Source organism: Gouania willdenowi, chromosome 1 (assembly GCF_900634775.1).
Source record: "Gouania willdenowi chromosome 1, fGouWil2.1, whole genome shotgun sequence".
Taxonomy (NCBI): Eukaryota; Metazoa; Chordata; class Actinopteri; order Blenniiformes; family Gobiesocidae; genus Gouania; species Gouania willdenowi.
This window is the reverse complement of record NC_041044.1, coordinates 42924076-42947702: the sequence shown is the minus strand read 5'-3', so window position 1 is coordinate 42947702 and position 23627 is coordinate 42924076. Positions and strand designations below refer to the sequence as shown.

Here is a 23627-nt window from a genome sequence, read left to right as displayed (position 1 = left end):
TACACTGTTTGTCCACACAGATTCTCTCCAGGAAAGAGAGGAGGTACATCTGAAAAAGGTCTGAAATAATGCACAACACACTAAATCAGTGATTCTCATCTCAACTGGTGGATCGGGACCCAAAAATGGGCCGCAGACCTGTACTGGGTGGGTCGCGGACAACTGGTCAAAAATATACTTAATGTCTCATGTTGGACTTGTCTTTTATTTTGAAAGAAACTTTTCTTTTGAACTGCATGTTGCACAGGAAATGATAAAACAGTGTGTGTGTTTTCAACAGCTATTTAAAAAAACTAAATTTGGTTGTTTGAATTCTTAAAAAGGGTCCCAGGGTGAGACCAGTTGAGAACCCCTGATCTAAATAACTCCAGAAACACACAACATGCCAACAACACAAAAAAAAACTTCACTAAAAGGTACTCAAAATGACACAGCACTATCTGGAGTACCTGGAAGGACAAAATTCCCAGAAGAGGAAAAACATCTTGAAGCTTCCTCATCCCTCACCTGAAATGACGGCGTTTAGAGGAAATATGAAACAGCAGCTGCACAGACTGTAAAAATGTGCTGAGAAAGATGTGGAGGAGATCATTTTCATTTTCATTCATGACAGATATATAATCTTTAACACACATCTTTTAAACACACACACAGCTAACAACTATCCAGCGTTGCTGCCAAGTAGCCATCAGGGCCGCCACACTCTGCTGTTGCCATGGCAGCCTTTCTCTCCCACTCCAAGTCGTGCTCTCTCGCCCATAAATCAGTGTGTCGGTGCTCAGTCTGCCCTCACGACAGACTCCGGCAGAGCCACGGGTCCATCGGGGTCCCACGCAGCCAATCAGACGCTCGCCTCCATGGCTCGTGGGCCAACTGAGCCAATCAAGGCGGACGCTTGTGAAACACACACACACTGAGCTTTACACACACACACATATTTAGTTTTTTTAAGGCACAGATGTCAGCCTCGACGTGTAAAGACTCCCATTGATTGTCTTAGTTTTTTGTAAACAGGAACATTCAGAAGTTAATCTTTAACTAATGGTGTCACGGTTCCACTGGTGATCCTGTTATCTTGTGACTGGTTTCTGATTATAATGAAAGCTCTAAAAATGACGGCACAGCATTATTGTGTCGTGACTGAGCAAACATGTAAACCTCCTAATTGTGTCCGCTCATCATTTTTCTGTATCCTGTGAACAAACAGGACAGTACTAAACTTTATAACTTTATAATGCTTGTATCAGTTGGTGTTGCAGTTTGAATAGTGACCATGTTATCCTGTGACTGGTTTCTGACAGTGCTGCTGGTTATACAAACAGGAAATAAAATAAATGCATAGATTTATCTTCTGGGGCCTGTACTACGAAGCTGGATTACCTCTTATCGCGCTAACTTCCTGGATTTAATCAGTGTGTGCTGGACTATGAAGCTGGCTAACGTCTTACAGAGCTAAATCACCATGGTAACTTAGGCTGAATGACTAAACTGGTCGGGACAAGGTTTTGTTCTGGCTGGGATCTGAGTGAGTACTTAAGTCCCACCTCCTGACCAAGGTCTGAATGTTCTTCATATTTTCAAAGACTTATTCCTCTATTGTGACATAAATTGCTCTGCAGTGTATCAGTGATTGTGATTGGTCTGACACTGTGCACATTAGTGTGCACGTTACCAGGCTGAAATCAACACGCTTAACTTAGCTTGTTGTAATCTAGTTTCGTAGGACAGCTTCTCTCTGACAGACAATGTTTTGTTAGATGAAGCTAACGGAGATAAATCCAGGATATAATTATGAAGCTTCGTAGTACAGGCCCCTGAGGTGTGTTTTTTGTTGCATGAGTGTAAACTGCAAGTGATTGCATTAATGGTGTGACTGTCACCAGTTATTAAGATCACCACTTGAACTAAAGCACCAACAGGTAAACAGCTGTTTTTATAAGTGCTTTTTCCTCCCATCACTCCTTCAATTGAAATCTTTTTGAACACCAACATGATCGCAAAGATAAAATGCTACATTTGTTTAAACCTCTTTCAATAGTAAAAACATTTTTAGTTATTAAAGCTGCTCAACATGTGAGAGTGAAGGTCACACAGAAATAGTGAAACTGCAACACTTTAGCTTAAAAAAAATAATTAAATTGAGTTAAAAAATCTGGATGCAGAAAAATAATCGATCTGATGATGCTACATATTTCAATCCTTGAGTTAATACAAAATGACAACAAAAAAATACACATCACTGAAAAAAAATGACAAAACGCACTAAACTGCAACAAAACGATTCCAAAAAACTAAACTGCAACAAACACAAAAACACACACAATGACATCAAAAACACTAAGGCCAACTGGTGATCATTATAACAGGTGACCTATTAGGGCATTACTGCTGTTGTGTCTGTTCGGCCAAATTACAGTAAGACTCGAATAACATCTGGGCTGAACATCTGTTGTCATAATTAGCGTTGTTGTTAAAAACTGCTCACGGGATAACGTGATCACTAATGTATTCGGAGCACCACCTACTCTGTGAGAACTGCTGTGATTGGTCAAAAATATGATGTAGATGTGGTTTGTGTTGTCATTGCCTCGCCTCTCAGCCAATCAGCATCTAATGTGCCAGCGTGTTGAGCGAACGGCGTGATCCAACACCCACGGTAAAAAAAAAGGCAAAAGCAACTGAAATAGTTGAAATGTGGCCCCTCCTGTGTTTTTTAGGAACTTTGATGAACTTAGGGAACACATTACGTGCTCGTACATGCTGGTGTTACAGCTTGACTGGTGGTCATGCTACCTTGTGACTGGTGTTTGACTTTAAGGGCAGATATTGAAAAAAAACTAACATACAGTATGTATGTCCTCATACATACTGAGGGACAGTATGTCCTCATACATACTGTCCCTCAGTAGTGGCCATATCACTATTTATAATGGCCACCAGTTTAACCTATACACCAATACAGAAAGTGAAAAAGATCTAGGGCTGCACGTTTTTGCCAAAAAAAAACTAATATTGCGATTGGATTAACAATTTAAATAAATGTATTTTACACATTTAAATGCTTATGCGTTTTATTTTTAGAAATATTCATTGTTTTTTTTCAGAAAATATTAGTTTTTAACTCTTGTCAGGAAACAAAATAAATACTAATAAATTAAATTATTCTGACTGCTCACTCATTGATTAAGTTTTGATCAACTTAATTTAAACTAACCTGATTTAAATGATCCTGATGACATCATTCCAGACCGTAATGATTACACAAAACTAAATGAACACAAGGATGCATCAGTTATTTCACCACTCGGTGTCAGAATATTTGACAGTATCAGAAGTTATCAATAATCTACAATGTTTCAGACTCTACAATCCCTGGTATCGATGGTCTCGCAGGTGACACTCATTAATGCTGACTCATGTTTTCACGGAGCACAGCACACATGTGAGAAACGGACGGAGCTCCACAGACACAATAAAGTTAAGCGGGCACTGGTCGGCTGTGATTTAGTAGTCAGTGATGATTTGTGTAGTTTTTTGGCGGTTTAGACGATGTTTGAAGCGTCCAGGATGGGAGGGGGGCGGGCGGTGCACCATAATAAGCGTTCCCCCGAAATATTTCCCCATTTTCCTGACGATGACGGCGTTTCAACCCGATTCTGTCCATTTCCGCATTCAAGGGAAGATTCTGTTTTCATTGTTTGATTCCATTAACGTGAATTTTATAGTACCCTAGTGTAGTTATTGTTAGTGCATACAAGCTTGTGTCCTGTAACTAGCTCTGATTGGCCAGCAGCCCAGGAAGGCAGTTCTCGGCTATTCTGATTGGTGAACATATATATCACTCAAACGATGGAGATGGAAGAAAAAACGTCCTTATCTGAGGTTAAGTTATCGCACTAGTGAAAACCTTCATATTAATTCCATTAAGGTTAATCATTCAAGCTTAAAAAGAACCTCTGCTGTTATTGAAGCTCAGGTAATGTCAGCTGATCAAAGCTCTTCTCAACTCTTTTCAAAAGACAGGAAGTGATGTCACTAATTAAACTACAACGCTCTTGTTCTTTACACCTCCACTTCCCTGTACTCCTGACGTGTGCAACAGGAAGTTTGTGCATTCGCTGCATTTCTGGTTCAGTTTGTGGCTGAGCTCGTTGTGGAGAATGAGAGAGAGGAGGGGATGTGTTGATGAACTAAAGACTCCTCCCACACACACACACACACACACACATGTGTCCGCCCGCCTCCTCTAGGCGTGATGGTACAGCTCCAGAAACAGGAAGGAGCCGTATCTCTATAAATAGAGAGGTGCTGCTCTGCCAGGACACACACACACACGCACGCACACACGTACAAGCGCATAAACAAACACAAACGCACACACACACTACTCTTTGTTATTGAATCAGTGGATGGAGGATAAAAAAAGTGATGTCTGCTGTGTTTTTATGTCCGGTCAGCAGCTTTAAAAGTGCTGATGACACTCGTCGCTCACACACACACACACACACACACACATTTTTTTGGACCCTTTCCAGAAGCTTTTACCCAAAATCAAAGCATTTGAAAACGTAATCACAGTAGTTGTAAATTCATAGAATTTTTTATGCTTATATTAACTCTAATAAATTAATTTATAGAGCACAGCTTTGCTGTTTTAATGATTAAAAAAGAGGACAAACAGTTAACGTGTGATAACACGTAATCTCATTTTATAAATAAGTGGAATAAAACAGTATTTAATGCTCAGTGTTGGTGTTTTTGGTGTCGTTTGGTTTTGTCTTGTGTTGTTTTGTATATTTCTCTGTTATTTTTGTGTATTTTGTAGTGATCTTGTGTATTTTTCTCACATTTAGTGTGTCTTTGTTGTCGTTTTGTGTGTTGCTGTTATAATAGGTGAGGAGTGTATATTTACAAATTTACAGTGTGCGTGTGTGTGTGTGCGTGTGTGTTTATTTGACTGTAATTCCTGTGGAATGGATTCAGTGCAGTCAATAAATTGTAAATGTGTTCAATGACACAGATATCCTAATGTATCGTGGGTGAATTTTCCCGCGATATATTGATTATCGCCGTATTGTGATAATATCGTTATTGTGGGCAAAAATATTGCAATATATTGTAGCGCGAGGTACCTGGCAATACCCAGCTCTCATGATTATCATTTTTAACTAATAATAAACATTGTAAAACTCCATATTTGTAATGCTCTCATTTGTTAATTTTCCTCTTTGTCTCTCTCAAGTACCCCCTGTAGTAACATTGCGTACCCTTAGGGGTATGTGTACCCCCATTTGCAAAACACTGATGACGGACAACATGACAAAAAAAAAAAAAAAAAAAAAAAACAGCTCAAATTGACTGAAAAATAGGAAAAGAAAACCCACAAAAAGTCTCTGAAAGCTCATCAGAAACACAAACCCAGTGTGTGAGTGAAGCTGTTTTTCTAATATGAGCTCATGTGGTGACACTGTGGCCCCTCCATTGTTCCTCTGTGTGACACATCAGCTCCAAGGACAACCATGACAACACGCTGGATAGGCCTGTGTGTGTGTGTGTGTGTGCGCGTTCACATCAGGGGGTGTGTCGCGTACACCAGGCAGACTGGCGGACGCTCTCTCCCACTAATGTCCTTCACTGGGACGGAGGCCAAACCTTCCCGTGGTCACTGGTTCTGTCCTTCACTCACACACGTAACGCTACGATGGAGAACATCACACCCCGATATCAGCAGATATCACAGCAGGGCCACAAAACTGTGATTAAATCTGATCCCAGGGTCACATGATCAACATTTAGAATATTGACCAATCAGAGCATTATTAACACAGGAATACAACAAAAGATTTGTGTGTTTTTGTGGTTGTTTTTTAGAGTCATCTTTTATATTTTTCTCACATTTTGTGTCTTTTTTTATCCCTTGATTTTGTGTTTTTGTTGTCGTTTCTGTGTATTTTGGAGTCATATTTGTATTATCCTCTAGTTTTATGTTTTTATTGTTTTCACTATTTTGGTGTTTTTGTTGTCGTTTTGTGTGTTTTTGGAGTCTTGTTATGTTTTCCACTCATTTTGTGCCTTTTTGTCGTGTGTCTTTGAATTCATTTAGTTAATTTTCTTTTAAACTTGTGAGTTTTTGTTGTTTTTGTGGATTCTTGCTGTCCTTTTAGTTCATTTTGTGTGATTTTTCAAATAATTTTCTGTATTTTTGTTCTTCTGTGTCATATTGTGAAATTGTGCTGTTGTTTTTTGTGTTTTTCTGTAATTATGCGTGTTTACTTTTTGGGGCTTCACAAAATTAAGTTTGGTTCTCAACCTGTGGTCCATTGGGATGTGGATCTTTTTAAAGGAGCGTGCTGTTTGTAAGTCGAGCTTTCACTCCTCAGACTCTGGCGTTGAATATCAGGTTTATTTCCATAGAAAGCGCCTCAGTGTCAGGCCCAAGGACACTTGGGCAGGATGGATGTTAGCGGACGGGAACCAGCGTCCTTGGGATGAGGGTTGGCCTCTGTTGTTCTTTTTGATTTACGCCTCACAAGTTTGTCTTAGTGAGACGACGTTAGCGGACAAGACGTTAATTTATTTACATTTGGTCTCAAATCATTTTAATATCATTACGTCCTCAAAAAGAGCCAAAAACACACAAAACAACATAAACACAAAGCTTAGCTTAGCATGGGATAGCTTAGCATGTACCTACGTGTCCCCCATGTTTGAGTAAGTTTAGCATGTAGCAACCTGTCCACCATATTTGGGTTAGCTTAGCATGTAGTGACCTGTACCCCATGTTTATGTTAGCTTTGCATATAGTGACCAGTACCCCATATTTGGGTTAGCTTAGCATGTAGCGACCAGTCCCCATATTTGGGATAGCTTAGCATGTACCGGCGTGTCCTCCATGTTTCAGTTAGTTTAGCATGTAGCAACCTGTCCACCATGTTTGGGTTAGCTTAGCATGTAGCGACCAGTACCCCATGTTTATGTTAGCTTAGCATATAGTGACCAGTACCCCATGTTTGGGTTAGCTTAGCATGTAGCGACCAGTCCCCCATGTTTGGGTTAGCTTAGCATGTAGCGACCAGAACCTCATGTTTGGGTTAGCTTAGCATGTAGCGACCAGTCCCCCATGTTTGGGTTAGCTTAGCATGTAGTGACCAGTCCCCCATGTTTGGGTTAGCTTAGCACGTAGCGACCACTACCCCATATTTGGGTTAGCTTTGCATGTAGTGACCAGTCCCCCATGTTTGGGTTAGCTTAGCATGTAGCATTGCTTGCTGAGCAGGTTCAAAGTTTATAGGACATTTTAAATTGAAATACTTCACGCAATCTCAAACAACTGTATTTTATACTTTCATTTTGTCAAATATAAATCCAGTTAAAATAGAATGCAGCATATAAATATCTGAGCAGCCTGTTATTGTTACTTTGTGCATTAATAATAGCTACTCTGTGTTTGTAACACAATAAACCATTTCACACTCTGGAAGTGCGCACGTGAGACTGGTGGGGGTCATAGGTCAAGAGGGATATAAATGTAAACACGGCGCCGTTCATGCTATGTGCTGAGATTTTCACTAGACTTTTTCTACAATAAAGGTCGACCTAATCTATCTGACATTCCAATATAGTGTAAGTGCAACACAAATACGTTTCAATGAATGTTTGCACTTTTATTGAACGAGGAGTCGCAAATAAAAATCTTTTACCTTGCTCTGTTGTAATAATAAAACAGTTTGTTTCCCACATCAAAATTAGAATAGTTTTATTGCCAAGTAGAGTTTAAAATAATACAAGGAAAGTGACTTGTTCATTATTAACAATTGATCCATATCACAGACATGTACTGTACATGTACTGTACATGTATATAAACTACAGCCATTATATGACACCAGGCAGGTATTACAGTATGAGTTCTTACTCTGAAAAAGTACATTTATGAGATACACCGTTCATTAACCAGGTCCATATGATTATTTTTTATTAAGCTATTATATTATTTAAATTTACAAATTTGAAGGAAGTGCACGATGGACAGGTCATTTCATTTGCACATTTTCTTTGTGTAATCTTGCTCCGTTTTTTCTGCGTGTGTATAATTATCATTATTATTATTGTTTTTTTTTAATACACCGCTTTTTGACGTTTATACTGTACTCATAATATACTTTATTAACACCCCTCGGTGTTTATTAATAAAATATTTTCTGATTAAGTGTAACAGCACTGATCAGCTGACTCATGGAACTGGAATTTTCAGCTCGTGTGCAGCATTAGCTTTAGCAGCATTAGCTTTAGCAGCTAACTCAGTCATTCTGTCTTGGAGACTGATGCACGTTTGCGCAAAACATCTTTCAAGGAATCAACAATCCAACAGCAAAAATAATCTATATCTCACTTCCTACACCGTCAACCGTGGAGAGTTTATCCCTCTTGACCTTTGACCTAATCCAGAAGAACTGAACCATGACGAGAGTGTGAAAAGGCTTACATGTTTTGTGCATTTTGACTGTTGTTTATCTTTGGATTCATATTGTTTATATTTCTGTGTTTTTGCTCTCGTTTGTGTGTTTTCTGGAGTCATTTTCCTCTAATTGTGTGTTTTTGTTTTTGTTTTCTCTTTTTGGGCTTGTTTTGTGTGTTTTCCAATAATTTTGTGTGTTTTTGTTGTTGAGCGTGTCTTTGGATTCATTTTGTTGATTTACATTTGAATTTGTGTGTTTTTGTTGTCGCTTGTGTGTTTTTTGGAGTGATTTTTGTGTATTCTTGTGGCGCTTTTCTAAATTTGTGTCGTCTACTTTGTGTTTTTCTAATAATTTTGTGTATTTTTTCTTTTGTTGTTGTCCTCTTGTGTCTTTTTTCTCTATTTTGTGAAGTTGTGCTGTTGTTTATTGGAGTTATCTGATGTATTTTCCTCTGTATTTTTTATTTATTTTTCCAGTTAAGAATAAGCGGCATGCTTTAGTTTGTACACGTAAATCAACAAACACCATTGAAAAATATAAAATCCACTGCTGTTTACACAAATGGAGATTGACATCTTCTCGACGATGTGTACACATCAACGACGCGGCTTCAATCAAGACGGCAGCGGCGTGTCGACCAAGGAAGAGGAGGGATGCAGCAGTAGAGCAGTTGGTTGCTATGACAACAGCATCCCTCCCTCCTTCCCCTCCGGCTCTGCTCACGCTCTCGTCGTTTTGTACCCCCCCCCCCCCCCCCCCCCCCCCCCGCGCTGTCGTTGGGTACGCTACGCCTTTCCATCACACCTCCTGAAAGAGAAAAAGACTTCCTGCCTGACTGATAAATCCCTCGTTCCACGTCTCACCTCTGTCTGTGAGCGTGTAGCGTGTAGCGTGTTCACCTCAGAGGAAACAAAATGACTCCAAAAAACACAGAAAATGACAGAAACCACAAAAGGACAACACAATGAAGACAAAATCCAAAAAAGAGTCCAAAAACATGCAAAATGAGACAATAATACACAAAATAAGAGAAAAACATGCACATTTCCAACAACACAAATTAAATCCAAAAACACAACAAAATGACTCCAGAAAACAGAAAATAACAACAAAAAACAAAACAAAAGGACAACAAAATACAGAATTACTCCAAAAACACTTAAAACAAGACAAGAATTCTCAATATGAAAGAAAAATATGCTCATTTCCAACAAAAATACACAGAATAAATCCAAAAACAAAACAAAACGACTCCAGAAAATGACAATAATAAACAAAAAAAATGCAAAATACAAAAAATAACAATAATAAAAAAATGAAAACAAATACCACCTCATAATAACACACAATACGACTACAAACTAAATAACTGAAAAATATAATTTGACAACAACAATATAGGAAATATTCCACCAAAAGACAAATATGCACAATTACAGCAAAAATACACAAAATCAATCAAAAAACAAAACAAAAATGCTCAGATTGTCATTATTCTAAACTCTGACATTGATATTGATCATGTGACCCTCAGATCACACGATCACATTTTTGCAGCCCTGCTGTGGTAAAAGCTGTCATCTGTACTAGAGCTCACAGATGTTAGCTCAGGTATATAGCCTGTGCTACAAAGCACTCATTTAGCATTTCAAACACTTTAAACTCACCAATAAGTCTACTGTTTATTTACCTAATTTTCTATTATGTGTCAATTGATTAATTGTCAAAACTCCACCAAAATGTGGCCAACAGTGCCTCCTTTAGACACTCTAAACCCAACCTGGCAACACAGCTTCTGTCTCTGCTGCTCTGTTTGAATAATTAGTAAATTAAAGCAGAACTAAGTAACTTGTGCTTAGCACTCCCCCTAAAGGTCCCTTTTGGTTATGTCACTGTCTTAATAACTTAAGAAACGTGCTAAGCTAACCCAAAAATGTGCGACTGGTTGCTACGTGCTAAGATAGCAAAATATTTGGAACTGGTTGCTACATGCTAAACTAACACAAACTTGTGTGACTGGTCGCTACGTGCTAAGCTAATAAAACGTGTGGGACTGGTTGCTATGTGCTAAGCTAACCCAACCATGTGGGACTGGTTGCTACATGCTAAGCTAACCCAAACGTGTGAGGCTATTAGTTAAGCTAATGAAACATGTGGGACTGGTCTTTCTCCCACACCTGAAAAGATACACACCATTAAAATTTTTTTATCTGTGAATAGTCACCAGTTATAATGATCACCAGTTGAACCAATACACCAACACATAAACTTCCTTAAATCTTTCCCATCATCTTTCGTCTGTAACTTTTGGTCCAGAAAATGATCAACATTGATCACAGTTGCACTGGTTTGAGATCAATGTGAACACTGAGTAATTAAAGCACCATTAAAGCTGTGACACGTCACCATTTATAATGATCACCAGTTGAACTGATACACCAGCAGATACAGAAGTCGCCGCTGTCCGTCTTTAAACACCAACAGCTGCTTTAGAGCCACTCGCGTACCGTTTTAATTGGTTCACTAACGACACCACAAATAAAACAAAGGTTTAATTAGCCACGCCTGATCACTTTCCCTCAGGCCGATGTGAGCGAGCAGAACTGCAGTCCTTCAGGGCTCGTCTCTTGGGTTTGTGTGTGTGTGTGTGTGTGTGTGTGTGTGTGTTGAATTTGGTAGAATATTTCACACTCTGTGGATAATTGAGGGAGTTTTTATAGGTGAGCTTCACAAGAGAAGTCTGTAATTACCAACATGAGTCACCGGTGTTTAGGGGAGCCCTGTAACACACACACACACACACACACACACACACACACACACACACACACACACACACACACACACACACACACACACACACAGATAGAGAGATGGACACATACTGGCTTGCAGCCGACCTGAATTATTTAAACCTATTGATTGCAGGTCGTGTGCGTGTGTGTGTGTTTTGTATTTCCTCTGTGTGTTTTTCTATTAAAATACACTTGCAAACGTGCACACACACACATGCACACACGCACACACACACACACTTAGAGAAACTAAACTAACACTGTTTATCATGTCATGAAGATAATTAGGCTGACTGTCAGTCAGTGAACAGAGCAGAAAGTCAACCTGACAGCCCTACACACACACACACACACACACGCACTCCTTGGCAAACAGGGAGCCTTGTTTTGTGTGTCTTTGTTGCAGTGTGTGTGTGTGTGTGTGTGTGTGTGTTCCTGAGTGAACGGCTCCACCTTGGGGTCGGCCTTCGGTGTGAATACATTTAGTCGTTGCGTCTGAATAACAAAGAGCTCAGCGTGTGTGTGTGTGTGAGTGTGAGTGTGTGCACGTACAAATGTGCGTCTGGCTCCTTCACGTGTGACGGCAAATATTTTAACGGGAGTGTGGGACGTGCACACTCATAGTTTGAATCATTGGTGAGTTTTTGCAGGCGCGTGTGTGTGTGTGTGTACAAAATGACATGAATGTATATTCATATGTTAGAGTGTAAAATCGCTGAGGCAGAGGATGATACACTAAACAGCCATAACATTCTGACCACCTGCCTGATATTACATCATCTATCTACACCTTTAATGTTTCCCAATCAGTGTTTATTCCTTTTTCTTTTTGTCACTGATTCACTAATGTGAATCTTTTTAAATGTCTATTGCTGAAAAATTGTTCATTTTCCACCAAAGTGTTCACTTAAACTTTTCTGCGTGTGTGTATAATTATTATTGTTGTTGGTTTTTTGTTTTTTTTAAATGCAGCTCTTTACCGTTCTAATTACCCCTCTGGGTTTAGTAAAGTCTTTTCTGATTCTGATTAAAGATGAAACGATATATCGTGCAAAGATTTGTCTTTCGTCGATGGTACAAGTGGCATCACGATATTGTGTGCTGTATGTGTGTCTGTTAAGCGTGTAAGAAAAAATAAATTCTGCGAAATATTGCGATATTTTTCACGGCATAATTATCTTATCAATCCAAAAAAAACGTCCAAATAGATTTTTCTTAATCATGTTTTTAAAAAAAAACCAAAAACAAACATTTAATTGCGCTAGCAAATGCATAGCACGTAAACTCCCAGTCACTAGGTGTCAGTGAACGCACCATCAGACCTCACTTCTCAATGCATTTTAGCTTATAAGTTTAGTTATATTTTATTTTATATTTTATTTTCATAAAACATACTGGGCATACTGTATGTGGTTACTTTTTTAAAGAATTTAAGAACTTAACAGAATCAGAATCTGTTGTAGAAGCAAAAGTTAAACTTTTTTGAAAAATGTAATTTGACAGTTTGATAAACATACCACTTGTTTTTGATATTTGTACTTGAATTACAGTTAGTTACTATTTACTTGTTCTCCACGGCTGAACGATTTTGGAAAACAAGCTGCGATTTTTTTCCTCAATATTGCAATTGCGATTTAATATGCAATTATTTTTTCAAGGGCCTCTAGTCATGTATTTTTCAATGAACACAAGCAATAAATCAATCTGTTTCATAATAAGCAATTTTAGATTTATTTAAGCTTTAAATACGTAAATATAAAATATAAATTTTAAAGCACAGATTACAACAATAAAGCAAACAAATCTGTGGTTTTACCTCTTCAACATATCTAACTGACTTCACGTTTCATGAAACATGTAAAACATGTGGACTGCACTTCTTAAACACTGTCTGAACTTAACAGGACAAGAAAAACATCAAAATAAAAAATTGCTGCCTTTTCGAAAATCGCGTTTTATGATTCTGCAAATGCAAATAATCGTTAAACCCTACTTGTAAAGGTGAAATTTGTAATTGAATTTTGATATTGCGATGTGTATCGCATTTTTAATATCGGGATATGTAATACCGTGACATGCAAATCGTGAAACGTATCATCAGATTCATGTCATTGCACACCATTGTGTGTGTGTGTGTGTGTGTGTGTGTGTGTGTGTGTGTGTGTGTGTGTGTGTGTGTGTGTGTGTGTGTGTGTGTGTGTGTGTGTGTGTGTGTGTGTGTGTGTGTGTGTGTGTGTGTGTGTGTGTGTGTGTGTGTGTAGTAGTTAGGTTTCCAGCTGCAGTTGTTACGTCTAATTTTCCCTTTCCAAAAATATTGTGAGCCCATTTTTGTCTATCGTATCGTGAACTCTATCCAACCCTATACGATTCCAAAATTCCAATTGACCCTTAACATCAGTGGTTCTCAAACTTTTTTGGCTCTCGTACCCCCTTTCTTTTATTCCTGAATCCAAGTATCCCCCTTTTGTCCGACTGCAACATTTTGCTCAGAATACCATGAAAACTAGAGCATAATGATGGATTGAATGAGTGATAACTTCAAACACATCTTAAAGAATGTCATTTTGTAAATAAGTGGAATGAAATAGTATTTTTCTGAAATGATTTTTATCTCCCGCCTTGTGTGCGACCAAGACTGACTCTTGTTTTTTCTGTTTGTGTTTTACTCAAGATCATTTCCATCATCATTATTAACTAAAAATAAACAAAACCCATATTTTTAATGTTTCATTTGTTAATTTCCCACTCTTTTCTCTGAAGTACCCCCCGTAGTGCCATACATGTACCCCCATTTGAGAAACACTGCTTTAAATGATAGAAATGATGATTGTTTGGATCTAGACAAACATCCACAAAAAAATTGTTGCTCTTTTTTATGGTTGTATTTATTTAGATCCTGGACAAGCCCCCAGATTTATGGAATTCTGTGAAGACAAACTCACTGGTTGGATGTTCACAGGGTTCGTTGTCAAAGTTGTAGATGGAGAAACAGACAAAGATGTGTTTGAGCTTCACTAAGAACCTGCTGCTGTTTGGTGTCTCATAGTATTAAAGGTGTAGAGTTGCTGTTTATTATAGTAAATGGTGAAGTCATGACTTGTAACAGCCTTGAGTGGATGTTTTCTATCTGTGTTGCAGATTTCTATATCACTGACCTGTGTTTAGTGCTTTAAGGTCACTCTGACCAAATGGGAGAGAAACCAAGTTTAACCTTTAAATAAACATTTTAGTATAAATGAAAATAATAACTATGGTAAAAAAAGCTTTGAAACTATTATATTATATTAGATTATACTTTATTTTATCCCACAGTGGGGAAATTAACATGTTACAGCAGCCAAAGACACTAAGAGTAAGCAAGAAAATGAAATACAAAAATGCAGAAAGGAAAATAAATAATAGATAATATTGGCCAAGATAATGGTACAGAAAGAATATAAATAACAGGTAAGTGGGGATTTATAAGGAGTAATGGGTATTATGTCATAGTGCACATAGTAATAATATTAAATACAAAGTAATACTTATTAGTATTAGTAGGTAGTTACATATCTATATGAATCAAGTCCATTTTTGAGCCACGTTTTTTTATTAAAAAATAGTCTTTGTTTTGCTCACGGGTTGTTTTTTTAACTGCAGAAGAAAATAAATGTCACAGGGATTTATTAACAGAAATCTTTTCATTTGACGCTGCTTGTTTTTTGGTCTGATCAGATCCCACTGATTTCAATCAAGTGATAAGTTATAGACCTTATGAAAAACATCATTTTGTAATACATTCCCTTCGACTAAAACGGATGGAGAAATTGTCAGTTTCCTTCCTTTTACCGTCAGTGGCTGATGGGTCTTTATTCACAGAGCCAGTTTTATTGTTCATGTCAGAGACGTGACCTCTGTTCTCTAATCTACAACATACACAGGCGTGTGTTATATACAATATTTCAGTATGAAATTGTTATTTTTCTTAATTCTCGTATTCTGGCCTCCATTCGAACCCTGGGAACCTTTCATAAATGAGGTCCCTGTTTCCAATCCGTCATCTTAATAGCGTCCGCTCCGTCTTTGCCAACTTCATTAGGGATTGAAATTAACAGGAGTCGGGAGGAAAATGGAGACGGGGGGTTTATTAAATCGCTCTAAATTTGCACACATCCAAAAGTGACATTCCCTTCTTCCACACATGGAATATGACAGTCGACTTCATGAATATCTGTGTCTCTGTCGTGCACTTGACAATGTGCTCACTGCTCACGCTAGCTAAGAGCATTTGTTTTAAATATTATATAAGAGACAAAGAGTCAGTGCTTCAAAAAGACTTCACTAAACCTGACTTTTCCCAATTTCTTTGCACTTATTTTGCAATGGAGAACTTACTAGTAATAATAGTGCACATAGCACCATTTACCACTGACTTATCCAGGGATTGTGATTTTCACTGATCAATGGAATTCATTTTCTGGTTTTTGTTTTTTAAATCAGGCCCCAAAATGACAAGAAAACTGGTGATTGTCTTGCAAGTGTAGCAAATCGACAAATGTTCAATTTCGCCCACAGTCTCATTCAAAATCTCATAGTATGTAATCACATTCACATGGCTGGAGTATTTTTTGCTGAAAATGTAATAGAAATATGTCTATGACATTATTCAATTCAAGGATTCAAGGTTCTTTATTGTCAAATATGCCCCATGTTAAACATACAGCACAGATGAAATAGCAATCCCCCCCAACCCCCAGTGCAAACCTGCAGTGCATAAAAAGAGCACTTAACACACAACAAACACACAAAAAAAAAACAACTAGCAATACTATACAACAAATAACTTAACTAAAGACATAACAAATAACAAATAACGAACAACAATGAGGTAGAATGTGGATAAATTACTATGAGGTAGAATATAAATAAATTACAGTATTAATAATATAAACAGAGTGCAGATGAAGTTAAAAAGTGAGGTAGTGTGCAAATAGCATAATGGGCTAAGCCCTCACTTACATAGGAGTGTTAAGCAGTAGGACATGTCATATTTATCATGAAGTATTTTCAATGATCTTGGGAAGTTTAATAACTAGTAAATTAATCTAAACAGGAAAAAAATTATAAAACAGACAAGAACTAGAAAGTCCCTACATATCTCTATCATATGGTACACATATCTTTTATTTCAAGCTCCAACTTTCATTTTTCACTAAATTATGTCGAATAGTATGATGTGTTACAATACGGTATCATGATCATATCAGGGTGTTTTGAGGTCCTTGTCCTCGTAGGGACACTGATTCTATGCGATCACCCAAAACAGACAGAAATCACAGAATTCCACCTCCGTGACACGGAATAAACGCTAATAAATATGTTGTGGGAGAATGTTGGACATTTTCATATCACTTTTCTAGCGTTGAATGTGTAGTAAGTTTTAAGGTGAGATAAACAGACGGACATGTCGAGCCTTGCCGCAAAATCTTGCAAGCTTTGGCGTAATTTGAGCGTACAGGTCTGTTCTTTGTTTCTAAAGAATACAAAAATCCAACTATGAACAAGAGTTAACCCAATCAATCGCTAAGAAGCATTTTGGTCATGATTTTAGGACTTTTCGTATGCTGGTAACAACTTTAAATTAGGGAAAGGCGAGGCCTTAGCCCAAAAACTGCAAGATCCATCAGTTTCTATTGTGTTTATGCAGCTTCTTTTGAATATTAATATATGAATATGTTCTATTAGGGTCAAAATTAACTTTGTTCTTGTTCTCTCCACCTTAAATAACGAAGAAGAAAAGGTCAAGTTTCCTGTCAGGACTCAATGTACCCTCATGATTTACTGTAGGACTCTATGTAAAGTTGGCTTGTTTCGGGGATATTTAGACTTCAGAGACCTTGTGCTTTCTTCTCCTATTGCGTGATTGGTTGAACTCACCTGATGTTTCCATCATTAACCCCAGAGAAGCTCGTGTTGCTAACGTGTTCTGAATCTAATCAGTTATCTCGTCTTTCTTGCAGCTTCAGGAGACGGTGAAGAGGAAACTGGACAGTGCGCGATCCCCACTTAACGGAGACCAGAACGGCATCTGTGACGGAGGAAGCTACTCGCCGACCACCAAACGGTTGCGGAAAGAGGGCCCAGGGGGTTTGGACTCGCTAACGGGACTCCCAAACAACAACAACAATGTGCCTCCGATCTCACCGCTGCATCACCAAATGGACATCAAGCCCTTACTCGGTGGGCCCAACACTTCCACTGGAAACAGCACTACAAACAGCAACGGCACCCACGTGGGCCGGACTTCTGAAGAGCTGGGGAAGAACGGGAGTAGTCACCTCCCGGACATGAAGCTCAACGGCTCCCTGGACTTGGAGGACAGCTTCGGCCTCTTGAAGGACCTGAAACAGGAGCCGTTGGACGACGCCGGCGGGATGGAGTCGTCCGATCCACAGTCTCTGTCCAACCACAACAAGCTCTTCTCCGACATCAACCTCAATGACCAGGAGTGGCAGGAGCTGATCGACGAGCTGGCCAACACCGTGCCCGAGGACGACATGCACGACCTCTTCAACGAGGACTTTGAGGACAAGAAGGAGGGTGAGTTTGGTAGACCGGCCAACAACCAGACACCGGGGCCGCAGGACACATCGACCAATACGACGACGGTGCCCGGAGGAGGGACGGCCGCATCGACGGCAGCAACGGGAACGGCTCTTCCTCCTCCTCCTCCTCATCCTGCACAGGGAGGACAGCAGGTCCCAATGGGATCCCCACAGGTCAGTCCAACAAGACGAGGTCCACGTCCTGGGCTTTGAACAAAGATTTTGCGAATCAACTATTTTCCACAGTTTCCTTATCGACTAGACCAGTGGTTGTCATACTTTTTAGGCTTATGTAATCCCTTTCTCTTACTTCTGAACCCAAGTACCTCTTTGTCTGACGACAGTGTTTTACACAGAATACTGTAAAAAAAAAAAAAAAAAAAACACTTTAAATTACATTTTAAAGAATCTAATTTTGTAAATAAGTGAAATGAAACCTTATTTAGTGCCTCCTAAATAGATTTATTTCTATAGTTTTTTATCATTTCCAGTCTTCTCCTGTCTGGTGTTGGACCGTTTATTTTCAGTTCATGTTCTAATCAAGATAATTTCCATTATCATTATAATTATCATTTTTAACTCAAAATAAACATGATAAAACCCCATATTTATAATGCTTTCATTTGATAATTTTCCACTTTCTCTCAAATACCCCGTGTAGTGCCATCATGTACCCCCATTTGAGAAACACTGCACTAGATGACTAGTTTATAACACAAGGGGTTTTTAAACCAGGCCAATCCGAACACAAAATATTCTACAAGAGAAAACATTGTTGTTAATAATATTGAGTTCATTTAATCTTGAAACATGCTCTGCATACCAAGTTATTAGTTAATACTGCTGAGAGATGAGCACAGTATGAGATAGACGAGCAGCTGGACATCAGTGAAGAATCAAAGGAAGCAAATCACACTGAAAACAAACCAATGAGCACGAGTTATTTATTTTAAAGCACTGAACAACAAACAATTAGACAATAAACAGTCCAACAGACAGAGCAAGCTGTAGCAAAACAAACACTAAACCACAGACATTATACAAGAGACAACAAAACAAACATTTAAATTATAAATCAGTCATCAGAATGACTAAAAACATCCAATACACTCACTTTTATTGTGTCTCGTTCACTCACTCACGTTCTCTCTCACACACTGTTCATTTCTTCTACTCACAACTTTCTTCCATGTTTTCATCAACAAGAAAGAATTTACCTGAAACCAAACGAGACACAAAGACTAAAAATAGGACTAGAATACTGGGAACAATCAACACATACATTAAAGTTGACCTCACAAATGCATGATTTAAGACTTCAGGCTTGTAGCTTAAATACGGGCATAAAAACATCAAATTCGTTCCACGAAAATATTTTTCCTCAAAGTAAACTTTACATTTAATGATTGGTAAAAACACAAAAAACTTCAGTTCCAGATATTTGTTTTCAGTCGTGCAGGTTATGTTGATTCCAGTTTCTTATTTAAGGCAACTCAACTTAAAGACTTTTCACCTCTTCAAGCAAAAACCTACAAGATTCTAAGGCTGTACAATTACTATTTTGATTATTACACTAAGCACCTACAAAAATAACATAATCAAATAAAAATGATTATTTAAAAAGATACTAATGTTTTTTTTTCAATTATACATGTTTTATTTCCTAAATAAAACAAACTTTCACGATTTAGGAGATCTACAAAGAATAAAAGTTGGCACACACAAGAAAAAACGATCAATACTAACTTTGAGTTGTTTAATGCATGTGTATGCCACCTCCTCAGGCCCGCCCCTCTCAAAGCTGGAGAAACGCAGCAAAAACACTTAGTAAACAAACAAAGCAAGTCAAATTGTCTTCTATGGAAACACTTTTGTTTTGATGATGAAGCGCAAAGACACATCACGTGCAAGAAGTGTTTTGTTTTGTGTAAAAGTGAACGTACTGGATTTTAGTGATTGAAGGATTGTATTTATGTTTAATAAAGATATTTTACATTGTTTCGTACAAACAATAAATAGCTTTTGGTAGATAATGAATGTTTGACTTCATTAACACTTCACCGAGTTCACAGTAAAAGCAAACAGGTTGTCGTTCATGTGAGATTTTTTTTGTGTTTTTACTTCCTGTTCTCAGGTGCGGCCGTCGTCGTCAGGACCCCAGTTTGCCACCACGGCCAATGGGACGCCTCCCCAGCAGCCCTTGCAGCAGTCTCCCGCCGTCGCTATGGCGTCCGGTTCTCCTTTGCACAACTGCGTAGCTCGCTCCCCTCAGACCCCCACGCAGGCTCAGACGCAGGCGGTTTCTCGGTCTGGGAACGGATACATGATGAATCCGGGGCCGGGGGTCAGCCAGGCGGGATCGGGCCCCGGATCGGCCCCTGGGGGTCCGGCCGGTGGCCCGGTGACGCCCGAGCTTTCTCCCGCGGAGCAGCTGAAGGCGATGGCGCAGCAGCGTGCTAAGCTACTGCAGCAGAAGCAGCAGCAGCAGCAGCAACAAGCAGCGAACTGGTCCCCTGCAGGCGCACCCACCAGTCCTTACAACTCCGGTCCATTTAACCAGGACAAACCCAACAGTCCTATGATGTACCCACCACAAGCCTTTAACACGCCACAGGGCCCCCTGGTGGCTGGGATGACCCCTAACAACGGACCCAAAGCCGCCATGAACAACTACCTCCCACACAACCACATGGGCATGATGGGCCCACAGCCCCCCAACGCCATCACCCAGAGCGCCCTGTCCAAGCAGCAGCAGCAGCAGACGGCCGCCATGTTGTCCTACAACAACACCAAACCTCTGAGTCACTTCAGCGGCAGCGGCGTGGACCACATGGCTCAAAGGATGACTCCGCCCCTGGGAGGGAGCAACCAGGTGAAGAACCCCATGATGCCGCCTTACATGGGCAGCGCGGGGGCTGGCAGCGGCGGCCAGGGGGCGGGGCCGGGGCAGACGCAGGGACCCATCCCGGGGCAGACGGCCCACTTGAGCGAAGAGCAGAAGAGGATGCTGCTGATGAAGCAGAAGGTGTTGAACCAGAGCATGCCCTACAGCAACATGCAGCCACACCCACAGGTGAGTCCACCACCAGTTCCTCTCTCACTGAGCTCTGCCTGTAGGTCTGCTTTAGGGACTGATGTTTATGAGACGCAGAGGTCTCAGCCAACACTTCACCTCGTTGGAGAAACAAGTGTAAAGTAAAACACGGGCTGATTGAAATTCAGACGCAGAATCTTCAGGAATGGAGCTAGAATCAATCGTAGAGGAGACTTTCTGAGTGTCAGGTGGTCTTTCCAAAGCCAATCACTAGACATTCCATATCAGTGTTTCCCAGTGTTTTCAGTCCTGTATCCTTCTTTCATAAGTACCCCTTCATGTTTGTTTTATGCCGTTCATATCAGCAGTATCTCTTTAACTTTGTCCTCTTTCTACACCAGTGGTTGTTTAAGGCATTTATTTATGCAGTTCTGGGTGTGGCCTCTGTGCTGCTTCATGTATCGTAGAGTAGGGTACACACACATTAAGACAAACTGGGTGTTTTTTTCCAATTTTCCTCCTTCATAACCAAGGATGAAAAACTCCAGATTATCGTCTCAGATGATCCTGTGGTCTGAGGTTTGTTCAGCTTTGAAACGGGGCGGGGCCAGCAATCGTAAATATTAAACTAGTTTAATATTAAACTAGTTTAATATTTAAGACCAAAACTCTTTGTGTGTGTGAGAAGCCGAGTTCAGCAATATCTCAAACATGGCTGACCAGTATAATTTTAGATTTTCTTCCGACTTTAAAGAGTAGGAGCTCCAACTTCAGGTGGTGTTCAAAATCACTTTTTCAAGTAGGAGGTCGGAAAATCCAGATTTGAGAACGTAGCATTAGATCACGTGAGATTTTGGCTTGGAGGAAGATCGTTGTTGGGACAGAATGGTTCTGTGTGTTGAGATTATCTGAGCTCTCACACACACTTTATGATCAAAACTTCAGATTTTCCAACATCCTTATGTGAGTACATGCTTATGAACAGTAATTGTTCCTGTTGGTACAGATCTTGTACAGCGTGCAAACATGAGCTTGGGGTTCCATGTTTTGCAGGATAAACACAGCAGATACTGACAGGAAACGGAGAAGGAGAGTTCTATTTAATGAAATTGTCTTGAGGTAGAGCCAGGGAAGGTAAAATGGCGCTAGTTGCCCCAGCAACAAGCCGGGGCTGGGAATAGGCGTTGGAAAATGGCCTGTCGAGAGTGTATTGATGCCTCTGCAACACTAGCAGCGCTGACGGCCTCCCTCCCTCCCTCCCTCCCCTACACACACACACACACACACACACAGAGCACAGCAAACAGCGGAGCTAAACGGCTCCTTAGCTCATATCCCCAATCTGTCACAGCTGACTGATGGCTGTGATTGGAGCGCTGAGCCCACCTCGGGCACTTCACTTCCCTCTCCGTCCGTCGCACAGGAGCGACGCCTCTCCGTCAGTAGTGTGTGTGTGTGCGTGTGTGTGTGTGCACGCGTCCTTTCCTCTTCACCTCCCTGTCTGTCGCCCTCTGATGATCCTCCTCCTCCTCCTCCTCTCTCTGCCAGAGACACTCAGCACCAATAAAGCAGCAGATTTATTAATATGAGGCCTTTGTGGCGGCTGCCTGGAGGGCTGTGTGTTTGCGTGCGAGAGTCCGCGCTCGCGTATGTTTCTTAGATTCAGGGGGAGTGGACGGGGGAGGGAGGAGAGATTTATTTGAGAACTGGAGAATGGGAATCAGAGAGAGAGAGAGAGAGGAGGGATGTGCTGAGAAGAAAGGAGGAGGAGAGAGATTTACAGTCCAGAGAGGACCAAGGATATGAAAAAGAACTTTCAGCCTTTTTACATTTATTCTTTTTTACGTGTCATCAAATGCTTTTTCATACACGCCAAGAAGGCACATTTATTTGTAGTGCATTTCATACACAATGCAATTCTGGGAGGACGTCGGCAGATGCCTTCAAGTAACTACAAATATTTTTTTGAACAATTTGAGCCCATTTTTGCTTATTTTTACCAGTTTTCAGCAACTACTCCAATCTTGCCATATTTTAACCTATTATCATCACTTTTTCTTGTTTTACTCCTTTAATACATTTTTGCTACATTACTCCCATTTCAATTTCAATGCCTTTTCTTCACATTTTTTCCACTTTCAAGACATTCTCAGCACTTAAAAACCCTTTCTGTACTGTGTGTTGACCCATTATAACCTCTTTTCACCATATTTCATGCTTATTTTTGTATATTTAACCACATTCACCATATTTCATGCTCATTGTTTTCCAGTTTAAGCCAATTGTTCGTACTTTACTGCCCCCTTGGTCAATATTGACACTTTAAACCCTTTTCACTACTTTTCCTACCGAATGTTGCATATGTTGACACATTATTATTGTCACTTTTACCATTCGCCATGCCCATTATTTGCCAGTTTAAACTAATTGTTCCAATATTGACACTTTGAACTCTTTTTACTACTATCTCTTTTGGGTTTTGGCCACTTTGAAACAATTTCTGTGGTTTTTAAAATCCTGTTTCACCACCTTTTCCCCCATCTTTAGTCACTTTTAACCATTTTTATTTCTGATTAAAACCAGGATTTACATCATTTAAGTTTAAAATTTTAGCCCTGACTTTCCGTGCAATGCATGGTCAGATTCCTCAGTATATCACTGACTTGTTTGTTCCCCTACACCCAGGGTGACCTGACGTTCCAGCCTGCACCAGTCCCTCCATGAGCTTGACTGTGTGGACTTTTTTAAATAGCATT

At 39.7% G+C, this 23627-nt stretch overlaps 1 protein-coding gene across 2 annotated transcripts in view; it reads left to right on the top strand.

Annotated features, from left to right (window-relative positions):
- The window catches only part of maml3 (mastermind-like transcriptional coactivator 3), a 151078-nt gene that overhangs the window by 73226 nt on the left and 54225 nt on the right, over positions 1–23627 (top strand). For both annotated transcript variants that reach the window (XM_028468185.1, XM_028468110.1), the window contains 2 exons: positions 17253–18011; positions 19972–20910. In XM_028468185.1, coding sequence (XP_028323986.1) covers positions 17451–18011; positions 19972–20910 — 1500 coding nt within the window. In that variant the 5' untranslated portion in view covers positions 17253–17450. The remainder of the gene's footprint in view (positions 1–17252; positions 18012–19971; positions 20911–23627) is intronic.